Source organism: Taudactylus pleione, unplaced genomic scaffold, assembly GCF_031769625.1.
Source record: "Taudactylus pleione unplaced genomic scaffold, aTauple2 ptg000033l, whole genome shotgun sequence".
Lineage (NCBI taxonomy): Eukaryota > Metazoa > Chordata > Amphibia > Anura > Myobatrachidae > Taudactylus > Taudactylus pleione.
Genome location: NW_028284435.1, coordinates 677263 through 689493, shown reverse-complemented (window position 1 = coordinate 689493; position 12231 = coordinate 677263). Strand labels below are relative to the sequence as shown.

Genomic DNA, 12231 nt, shown 5'->3' with positions numbered 1-12231 from the left:
CAATACGAGCGAGCCGCAAAATGGCGCGCACGTGCGGCAAGGTAGCGTTGTAGAAGGTATTGCCAGCAGTTCACACACACCACCTCCACCTTATGTGGATGGAGGTGCAAGTACAGTTATCAAAAGTACCCATAAAAATGTAACAAGCAATTTGTACCCTCTCTTAAGCAACCATAAAGAAAATGTTCATGATGTGGATGATGAGCCTATTGTAAATGTCTGCCATTTCCCATGCTGTACAGATGATAGATGCTGCACCACAACAATCGCGAGTGGTGCCGTCATCTCCATCAGTAACAGTAAGGGAAGTGCTAGCCCCCTCTGCACCCGTAGAGGAAGTTGTTAATATCATACGTAGCAGCAGCAGACTAAACCCCCCAGCCAGGTAGCAAGGTCAAAGGTAGCAGCGCTGCCGGTCTGCATCCCATTCGGACTATAACTGTTCCGAATGGAAATGCAGATGCGAACGGTGTAGTGCCCACGAGGGAAGTGGTAATGCATTGTCCTTGGACAAGAGCAGAACTAAATTCCATCATAAATGATTTCCCGGATCCCAAAAAGGAACTAGCCAAATGTCATAGATTTCTGGGGAATTTGGGTAGTTCTAATGAGCCAACTAATAAAGATTGGCGTGTGGTGTTAAGGGCCTGTCTACCCCACAATACCGACGTGACAAAATTTCTCACGGATTGTGTATTGGATGGTGACGTTCCCTTAACAGACCAAGTAAACCAAGATAATATTTCCCGCATCATAACTCAATTGGGTATATATTTTCCAGGAGTAGTTAACTGGAACAAAATTTTCACCATAAAGCAAAAGGAGAGTGCATCTGCAGAAGATTATTGTGACCGGGCTCTGCAGACTATCACCCAGTACACTGGGTTAGAAGATATTAAAGATAGCACTCACCACAGGGGAATGATTGTCACCATAGTCATGGATGGCCTTAAAGAAGACTTAAAGACCCGGGTTCAGACCTCACAGCCTGGCTGGAGGGGAGTCACAATAGATACCCTCATAGAATCTGCCATAGAACATGATAAAAACATCTCAAAGAAGAGAGAGACCCAGAGCGAGAAACTAATGGCTGTCAGTATCCAAGCTCTGGAAGGAATGACTGTAACATCACAGCCAGTAGACACACCTGCACCTATACACACACTTGCACCTGAACAGTTACACGTCCTCACCAATCCCACACCACAGCAAACACATCCTTACCCCACATATCATACACAACCACAGGTCCCACGCTACCCACAAACTTCATACCTCCCACCATACCCTTAGCCTCCATATACCTACCCATACCCACCATTATACCCTCTTGCTCAACTCCCACAACAATCCTTTCATCCACCCCGTTCAAAAAGATGTTTTAACTGTCACCAAGTGGGACACATAAGTACTGCAAAGTGAAGAACACCACACATGAACACGGGTTTCCCATGGGTTCATAGGCAACCCCAGTATCTTCTCCCAGGCCTTATATAACTGTTTACAATCTTTTCAACCTGCCAGTGGATCTGTTCTAATGTAAAATGTGGATGATTTATTGTTGTATTTAGGTCATGTTTAAATGATATTAAACTGTTGTGCTTTATCTCTCACACACAGGACACACGGTTGCTAAGGATAAACGGCAGCCATGCCAGGCTAAGGTCAAATACTCGGAATACTATCCAACCCAGGGGCCCAGGCATTATTTAGAGCAGTAGCTATTAATAACAAGATTTAATTGCAGGAACCTGTATGCAGATACTATATCCCTAGAATTATTCAAAGTGATAGGGGGACTCATTTTACAGGTGACGTTTCCCAGAACATGTGTAAGGTGATGGGTAATAAAACCAAGATCATTCCAGACTGTCATTTCTTTTATCTGTCCCCCCTTTGAGATACGAAGATGAATAAGAATAACAGAAATTGAAAGTGTTATTAACTAACATGTCTAATGCAAACTGTCATGATGTCAAACCTGGGGAATTTGTTATGATCCGAATTTTTTTAGCTCAGGTCGTTTGACTGATCGGTGGAAAGGTCCGTATCTGACGATTGTTGACAAAGTACCACATAATCAAAGGGTGGCCGGGGAAGATACGTGGGTCCATTCCACTCACTATAGGGAGGTTAACCAACCGGTGGAGATACAAGGCGGAGACGAGGCCGATAACATGGACCTGTCAATTGCGTGCTTGTGCCGGAAGGATTAAAAAGGTGACGGTGAGTTACCAGAGCTAAAGAAATGTGTAGATCAGTGCTTCCAGCAATGGAGTGGTCTGCTGTGGTCATTCTAGTTCTTTCTTCCATAGTTTCTGTCCTGATGATCTGTTTGGGGATACCCAGTATCTGTGATGGAGGACCGATAGAGGAGATGGGAGCTGATGGAGTGGAGTCAGGAGGAGTGCTATGCCATTCAGGGGAGTGTCTGACCAATCTTAGTACTGTTATTGATAAGAGAGCTGTTATTCGGGGACGGTGTGAAAGTTTGTCGTCTGAAGATTCCTGTATTTGTGAGCTTTGTGGGTCCCTAGTTGATGAGAACTGTATCCAACGGTGCCAACCTAAATATAACCCGTACTGGGGTGAGTATCCTTTAGAGGATTATCATAGCATGGTAGGCAAAGTGTTAAATCAAACTGATTGCTGGGTGTGTTCACATGTGCCACAGGGACAGCATAATGTAGGGTTGGTGCCATTTCCGCTGAATATCACGGAAATTTTAGAATTACAGGAAGGGAAAACATTGGATGGAAAATTCCTCTCATCCAAATCACCTAATTTCAAACTCTACCAATTCCAAGTAGATAGATCACTTTTGTGTTTAAACATAACCAACCCCAATAAACATGGGAATTGGAAAGGGACAGGGAAAATCAGATGATGACCTTCTCACAAAGAGCTGATAATGAGTCCATAAACCATGATCTGTTACGCTCAATTAAATCTAGTGGGAGACATTTTAGGTACCGTTATGCATTGAGTTCCACCAAAGAAATTATTGGTAAGGTGCAGATGGTTATTGTGCTAAAATAATACAGCCAGAGACTTGCATGTACCAGATGGAAGACCCAGAAATAGGATTGTTTGCAAGGGAAATGTGCTTAATGATAATGATGCATACTATTCTTTATGTTCTCCCTGATCATGTATATTTTATATGTGGAAGAAAAGCGTATAAGTGGCTCTCCCCGAGTTCCGAAGGTTTGTGTTACCTGGGAAGAGTAGTCCCAGAAGTTATGACCCTCACACATGTTGAAATGCTTGGTATACATAAAAACAGACCATCACCATATCTTCACACGCAATATGAACACAGAGGCAAATGAAATATGATACCTGGTGACGTGCATAAAGCCACTCAGTTAATTAGTGAGACAACTGGCTTTCAAGTTTTAGTCGCACTGGATCCCACCAGGATCGCTCGGGGTACATTAAATTTTAGATATATTCAGGAACTTGCTAAATTGATAGATAATATCACCGAGATGTACCATGACAAATTCAGGTATACAGGGAGAGAATTGCAAGCGTACAAGAAAGAACTGGTGCAACACAGGCTAGTGTTAAATTATTTAACTGCTGTTACTGGAGGGTATTGCGACCCAATTTGGAGTAAAATGTTGCACCTATGTCACCAATGATACCAGCGACCCTAAGGAAGTGATAGACCGGAAGATGGATGAAATTCTGCAGCTAAAATGGGAATTTCGTAAGAACCATAATGCTTCAGTGGCTGAAGTAGGGGAGAAGATAGAAGGATGGGTTTCATGGCTGAACCCAGTGAAATGGTTCTCAGGTCTATGGAAATGGGTCCAGGAAGTGATCGCCAGCATTAGCAAATTCTTAATCCTTATACTGATTGTCATCAATAATTGGCATATGTGTCCGGTGTGTTCCTATTGTGTTGAAGTGTGGAAAATGTAAAACGAAAGAACGAAATCATGATGATGGTCAGTATGAATACCGAGGTAAATACAGAACTGCATTACAACCCTGAACTAGGAAATACCATCATTTAATGTATTATATTTAGACCTGCATAGAATGTATTATTGAAATTTTATTTTTAAAACACCTCAGATAATGTAATGTCTCAAATTCCCCTTCAAGACTGCCTTTATAGGACTGGTGTATCCCCACACCTTTCACATGATCTTCCAAGATCCGCGGTGTGCGTATAATAGTAGTTTTATGTCCCCACCCAGAGACACATTATTGATGCATTAAGAACCACCTTGTGCCATCCCATAATAACACTACATAGTATATAAATGTAAGCCTAAAGATTATATTTTAAAATCAGATTGTGATAGCATGTTGTTCGCTATCAAAGGGTGGACTGTCGAAGCTGGATAATTGGCTGAGACAAGATCAGTTTAAAATTGGATCGCAGCAACGCCATCTTGCGACTGGCCGCAAGACGCCATCTTGGAAATGAGATCGCAAGACGCCATTTTGTGAATGGCCGCCCAAGTGCCATTTTAGATAAACTTACACTTTAGTACATGTGGCGATATACACACATTAATACGCACAATTGTGCTGTTAAATAGTCGCATATTAGCGAATGCATAAGATCCTGTATGAAAACGCTGAATATTGGCTTCATGCACACGCATCTGCCCCAAGTTAACTAGCGTCTTTACATCAAACCCCACATACTCACACATTACATATTCACATACAAGGTTTCATAAGCTTTAAGGTATAAGATTCAAGTATGCACATTTATTATAATTGCTAGGAAATAAAGATTATTTCGTAACTAAGGTTTTATACTTGATAAGTAAGCCATGTTTGGTATTGTACTGATGCTTACTCTCTCAACAGTATTCCGGTAATATCGATGGAGAGATCGCAACATGCATTCTCAATTTATGGACCGCAGAGACTTCAAGCAACAAAATGTACATTATATGACCAACTGTTAGGATTTGCATGAGGCGGGAAACCAGAGACCACCATTTGTTAGAGGCTGGACTGTGTCTATTTGAACCAACCTGTTAAATGCCTTGTAACATATGCCCTCTTCTTTAGGACCAATGGTATTAGCAACAAACTTCTCTATTGTGTTGTTTATTTCTGGGGGGTATAAATATGTGTGCTCTGACCCTGGGTTTCTAGTCTTCGTGCTGAATGCTGATTGATGAGGGATTTCTTGCTGATGCCTACATCTGGTCCAGAGCGCTGCGTATGTATAACTGTACTTGGGTCTGTATAATTCCTTTGCGCCAAATTGTACTTATAACTAGCGTGTAACTGACTGTACTTTTACTTGAATAATACTTTGTGCTTTGGAACCACAGGTTCTAGGTCTGGAGTCTTTATTTACTGTATAACTGCGTACACATAATAGCGTCATCCTTAGAGGTTTATAGGTAGGATATCAGAAGGTATAGGCAGGGGTGTATAGAGGTTCAAAGGCAGTATCGTTAATGGTCTGGGTACCGATGGGCAATGCTATGCAACTGCTGGTGGTTCATCATGAAACCAGATTTAGGTCTGGATCTAGTCCTTGGGGCTACAGGAAACCTGGGAATAGGACGGAAGGAAGAAGCAATAGGAAGTGGCGGAGTTGAGGGAAGAGAGGAAGCGGAGAAATAAGACTGGAAGAAGCAAGACTGGGTGAGCTGCAGAAGAGGAGGGTCCTGCTGGGAAAAGGAAGAGCCGGGAGACAGCAATCTGCTGATAGCTGCGACAGCCTCGGCCGCTGCCACAGTATGCCTGGGGTTAAGGCAAATCGGGAACGGCAATAGCCTACTCCTCCCCCTCCCCTGCTGTCACCACCTCCCACTGGCTACTACAGGCTGCCAGCTTGTGAGGGGTGATGGTCCAGACTCAAGTGAAATTCAGTGGTATTACCAAGGACCTCCTCTTGTTTTGTGAATGATGTGTTGCCTGCCTCCTGGGGGCTATGTTTTCACCGGGGACATGTCCCTTCACTCTGCCGGCTGCCTCCTCTGTCTGTGTGTCGGCTCCCTCCGGGGGGGAAGTGCACGGTGCAAACCGGAATTAGCATGCTGGGCAGGGCGCAGCACCCCGCAAACCGAGCTTAGCAGGAATGCTCCCAAACGCTGGGAAACGTACAAATAGTCATTCAGACAAATTAGTTTAATCAACCAGATTTGACGAATTTGTGTCAACGACTATTTTTGTCTGTTTTCCAGTGTTTGGTCGATTGTCATTTGTTCCTATACATTATCAGATTTTTGTGCTAGCCAGATTGGATAGATAATCGTATAGTGTGTACCTAGCTATAAATATTACATACGCACATACTCAACTGATGTTACAATTTGATGCAGGATTTATAGTAGCTTCCATACTCCTAACAACACTTATTGTATTTCTGAAATTATTTCAGCAAATTTCGTCCCGTTTCTTGAACTAGTTATTTTTAGATTTAAAAATTAGACAAAAAAAAGGTTCCGCTAATATAGATTAATAGTTTTAATGAGTATCTGTTTCTTTTCAATATGTTAATATTTTGAGCTATATAGCTATTATGCGCTATATTTTGAGCTTGACGATATAAATAAAAGTAAATAAGTGGGTTTTATTTTGTAGGTCTGCATGTTGTGCTCTGTGGGATATCACCTCTTTTGTTGTCATCGGTCAGAGAAAACCAGCCGACGATGGATGGCATTGGATTACGCTGGCATTTCAATCGGCATCTTGGGTTGCTATGTGTCTGGGGTGTTTTATGCGTTCTACTGTAACAATGTAGGTAATCATTCATTCTTCATTTTAGTTCTTGATCAGCGAAGGAAACCATTCATTTCCTGGCTCAAATCAATGAAGCCATCACATTGGTTTCCAGTGCCTTAGGCAAGGTTTTATTTTGTATTCTCCAGACCTTGAGTCTTATTTATCTTACTAATGAGCACTGTTGGGAGCTGAAGTCCACATAATTTTCATGACTGAATTTCCATATTAAAAATAATGAGTGAAGGGACATTTGAACTCATGCCTTCTGTGTGTTCTGTTTGAACATGCTTTGCCAACTGCAGCTGTACTGTGAGTACTTCAAAAAGAGTCTTTTATGGCAGGAAGGAAAATGCCAACGGAGCCATTTGGGGTTCATTAACTGTAGTCTTTGGGGAATTGAGTGGGTCAGTGGTTTGTCACAGGATTTCTGAAGAGGTTATGTTTGAGATGTTACTACATGTCTGCAATTTCTTTTTAAAAATAATAGAAACAAATCAATAATTGTGTTTTTAAGTTTTATAATTGCCTATATTTTTAGTCTTTGATAACAGCTACCTATGAGTGGAAACTAGTTTCCATTACAAGGTAAAATATTTTGCTTAGGAAATATTTACTGTCAGAAATGTAGTTTGCAATAAAGGTGCTAGACAGACTATAAGCTCATCCAAAGTTGAACTTAAACTTAATTTAGTAGCATGCCCGGCACTGAGCGGACTGGAGACAACAAATCTAAACTTGAACAACCTTATTACCTTGAGTTACTTGCATTTTATAAGAATGTAAATGATAAGAGGGGAATATTTAGTGCACTGCTAAGTGGTGGAAAAGTTACCCAAGCTGCTTTTCTAATATGCAGGAGATATATGCAGGCTGACTACTTACCTTCCCAACCTCAGTCAACAGAAGGTTCCCACTCCCAGGCTTCTATTCCTCTTCCTCCGTCATCCTCAAGGAACAGAGCTGGCAACTGCCGTACAGTGATATGGCGACAGTTTATCATGCTTGTCTCAGTGTGCACAATCAAATTACTTTAGTTGCGACTTTAATCCAGTGTGCCCTTCTGACATCCCCTGTACATGTTACTATATTACTATAATACTAAGTTAATGGTTCCTATATCGCCATTATTTATTTTGCAGTTTTAATTCTTTTTACAACTGTATAAATAACATTTAAATCATTACGTACCTTTTAATAGTCTTGGTATAATACAGCTCCTCCCCAATAATGCATATAACCCCTACAGTGACCAGCTGTATTATCTTGCACAATGCCATGGGCTTTAATAGTCTGGTGAAGATTTAAAAAAAAAAAAATAAATAAAAATGTTTCATCCATGCAAATGTTTGTGCCCCTTATTCTAGACCAGTGAAATTGTCCCCCGAAATCCAATGCGAGTAATTTTCAGAACTTTTATTTTAGATTATAGGGCTTTTTATTATTATTATTATTATTATTATTATTATTATTACTATTATGATCATCTTTTGTATAGCCGCACCATATTAAGCAGTGCTGTACAGAGAGAATTTGGCAGCAGGTAATCTCCCACAGGTAGTATAAATAATTGAAGAAAAGGTGAGTGTAATGCTGGCCACACACAGTGATATTTTACCCGATCTGGCCGATTCCAACACATTGGAACGACAGATCGTGTAAAATATGGCCAAATCGTGAGTCCCCACTCGCGATCATGATGCGAGTCCCCGCTGGTCGCACATCGCATCGTCCGATCTGCCGTGCAGTAGGGCAGATCTTGACAATCTAGGAGGCGATGCTCTGTGAAAGTCTGACTGCAGGAGAGATCGTATGAAGATTGGACACCAAATCGTGTGCAGAGCTGCCGGGGGGAGAGTTTCAAGGGAAATCGTACACATCGGCTGATCGTGTGCAGATCGCTGTGTGTGTGGCCAGCTTTAGTTGTTAGATCATATGAGAAAAGAAGGAAAATTTCATAGGGTTCTTAGTTGATAAAGGCTCTATTTCCTACTGAAACCCTTTGTGTATTATGTTTCTGGTATACAAACACCATTTCATTAATGTCTTCCAGTATTGGCGTCAGGTGTATTTAATCACCGTGCTAGCTATGATCTTGGCAGTGTTCTTTGCTCAAATTCATCCCAGCTACCTCACCCAACAGTGGCATAGACTGCGCTCCGTTATATTTTGTTTGGTCTCTGGATATGGAATAATTCCCACCGTCCACTGGATTTGGCTGAATGGAGGTATTGGGGCTTCTATTGTCCAGGTATAAGCAAGAATACTGTATACTAAATTGACTGTGTTCTTGTTCCGCTCGTGATTGTTGAATCATGTACAGATTGCACTAACAGTTCCTTTGTCATCCGCAGGAGTTTGCTCCTCGTGTCATTGTGATGTATACCATTGCAGCTGCTGCTTTTCTGTTTTATATTTCCAAAGTCCCAGAAAGGTATTTTCCAGGTAAATAAACAAACAACTTGTAATAGTTTTTGTCCTAGTCTGCATAATTAAAAGCAACAATCTAAGTGGTCCTGCTGGAACTACCCATTCTCAGGCTGCTCAATTTCACCACATACTATGGTGACCAAGTTGACCAACAGCATTGTATGTTTTGGGCAGATTTAGCAGCATTTGGCAATAAAATCAGCTCATTACCGGTAATCTAGAGCTGCACAAGTAGCAGACGTAGAGGATTCTGCAACAGTTAAAGTTAAAGCTCCAAATAGAGTGCAGCAAGATTTAAATGTTAAACATTTTGGCTTTTCTTTAAAATTTTTAAATAGTTGTTACAACTTTGAATATGCAAATGTCTCATATTAAAAAAGTGTTATAGTATTGTCCTGTCCACTTTATGGAAATGTGACATTTATGACTTTGCAGGACAGCTAAACTACCTTGGTTCCAGCCATCAGCTGTGGCATATACTTGCAGTGGTGATGTTGTATTGGTGGCACCAGTCTACAGTGTACATCATGCAGTACAGACATAGCCAGCCATGTCCTGCACATGTGGAACATCTGTGATGGAAGAGAGACAGACTATGTATGTAGGTATAACTAAAGTCACTTGTGTGGGTCATGCCCCAACTAGGGCTGATGCCGCACTACATTTGAACATAGTTGTTTTGTCTGCTTTATAAATTAATCACTGACAATTATACTTATTACCTATCTGTATTTTGCATGAGATCAGATAATGTACATAATGTGGTCACTGTAAGACACCAATACCTGATATTTTGTTTAGAGAGTTTTTAAAATTTTGGAAACAGCCACTCTTTGTATGTTTCAGGATGTAGTCACCATCCCAGCGGTCGGGATGCTGGCACTCAGAATACCAGCATTGGAAACCCGGCTCCAGAATCCCAACCGCTGGCATCCCGACAGTAAGTATTTGGGTTAGGGTTAGGCACTAGGGGGAGGGTTAGGGATAGGCTGCGGGAAAGGTGGGTTATGGTTAGAGGAAGGATTAGGGCTAGGACACTCACCTGCTTGTGTTGGGATTCTGACCGCCGGCATCCCGTACCCAACCCTCATGTCCTGGCAGATTACTTATTGCAGCTAGTCAACCAAAAAAAGTCTGTAGTTTCATGAGGCTATAATTGAAGACCATCGCGTGTCCACATCACATACATAAGGAACTTCTAACCTTATTAAAAATGTAACTTTGAATAAATAATAGCTTATCAGTGATCTACGGCAAAAATGTTACGCAAAAGTATTACATTACACTTTTAGTACATTTTACTTTATTTTATAATATTTTTTAAATGTATTGCTTTACATTCTGAGCTTTAAAGTATTTAACATGGTATTTGTAAGTTTTATATAATGCTGACATATGGAGCTGTGAACTGTGGACACCATTATAGGGTCATTCCATGCCAAATCCTCACAAAAAATGTACCTTTTCAACCCAACAGTCTCAGATTTTCATGAAATTTTGTAGGATGATAGACAACATAAAGAAACTTTCATATGTAAAATGTTAGCCCTCAGTGATACACAGTGCTCATGCTACAGGTTTGCAAGCATGACAAAAAACTTCAAATTTTTGCTTGCAAGGTCAACTAAAATGATTCATAACTTTGCTTCTAATTGTGGTAAAACTTTCATGTTGGTCTTGTTGTGAAGCGAAGGGTCCATAGTTTTCATAAAGAATAGTTTTATAATTAAATATTGACTTTTACATTTCAAGGTCACGTGATGTGAACTTCAACCTTGAATATCTAAAGTGTGCTTAATATTTTAGTAATTAAAGTATGTTATGCACTTAAATACAATCTCACTTTGGTATAAGTTTCATTTTGGGATGCCTTTGGGAACAGGAGTAAAACAAATATTACTGCAGTTGAACCCTTCTTTCACTAACCATGCAACTGGCAAGTTCAGACTTGTCTTGTTGTGTGTCTCTCTCTCTCTGTTCTAGGGATGGCCATCTGTGGTTTTCCATCGATGGCACCATCGGTGATAACCATTGATGGTACAATAATCTATGGTGAACCATCGATGGTTGCACCACTCAATGGCCACCACTGTCTGGTGTTTTGCAAGCTGCCGGCTAATCAAAAAACACGGGACTTAGGTGGTCGGACTTAGCGGACAGCTAGGGGGCGGAGCTAAGCTTTGTCATGTGCAGAAAAAAAGCCATCGGGTTCCATTTCACCATCGATGGAGGAAAAGGATTGGCTCTCTGTTTTGCCATCGATGGCAATCGCCCATTGGTAGTAAACAATCGATGTTTGTGAATTATTTATGGGCATCCCTACTGTGTTCTTCTCAGTCTGGCTGCAGCTTCTACATTGAGATCTAGTGATAGAAGGGACTAAGACAGTTTACTTAATACTGGGCCTGATTCAGTAATGTATGCTAACTCGATGGTTAGCGCACATCTCCGATGCTGAGAGTACTGCGCATCTGCAGCCCTCCGTCTGCGAGTTCACCTGCAGAGCCTCCCAGCCGTAGCCTGATTGGTTGAGGCATTGCGGGGGCATTCCTAGGCAGCGCTCCTGAAAATGGAAACGTGTCGCCCTCGGTCTTCGGGAGGGACGAGGCCAGGGATTGCGTTGGTGGAAGCAGACTTCCTGGCCTCGCAAGCTACCAGGACCCGGTCAGGCTGCGGTAAGATTCAGCAGCCACTGGCCGAATTTGTACAGGTTTCCTTTTGCAATTGGTTTCTTTTTTCATTATTTTCCTCTTGATAGGTGATGCTCCCACACTGCTTAAACTTTCATTTACTGACTGCAAAGCTGATTCAGTCATGCTTGTTGCCACTTCTGTGTCACTGTCCTCATCAATTGATGCACTTGGTCCTTCCTCAGCAGTTAAAGAATCCCTTTTAATTTTTCCTACTGTGATTACAAATCATTTGATCACTATTGACATGTTGGCTGTATTTTAGTCATCCATGGTAGCACCTTCCTCAATTGTTTTCTACTGCTGATATGTCCTTTAATATCAAATGGGTTTTAGCACTGATTCCTAATGTACTCCTTCTCCATTTGTCACGCTCTCCATAAAACTACGAACGGATGGG

At 41.4% G+C, this 12231-nt stretch overlaps 1 protein-coding gene across 12 annotated transcripts in view; it reads left to right on the top strand.

Moving 5' to 3' along the window:
- The window catches only part of PAQR3 (progestin and adipoQ receptor family member 3), a 106334-nt gene that overhangs the window by 29846 nt on the left and 64257 nt on the right, over positions 1–12231 (top strand). For 6 of the 12 annotated variants that reach the window (XR_015871386.1, XM_088452125.1, XM_088452123.1 and 3 more), the window contains 4 exons: positions 6574–6729; positions 8765–8962; positions 9066–9156; positions 9577–9742. Coding sequence is in view for 7 of the 12 variants with exons in the window: in XM_088452125.1 (XP_088308251.1) it covers positions 6574–6729; positions 8765–8962; positions 9066–9156; positions 9577–9719 (588 nt within the window). In the remaining 5 variants the exon portion in view is untranslated. Of the gene's footprint in view, positions 1–6573; positions 6730–8764; positions 8963–9065; positions 9157–9576; positions 9743–9987; positions 10082–12231 lie in introns of all 12 variants that reach the window. The other 6 variants (XR_015871384.1, XR_015871387.1, XM_088452124.1 and 3 more) reach the window with 4 other exon arrangements.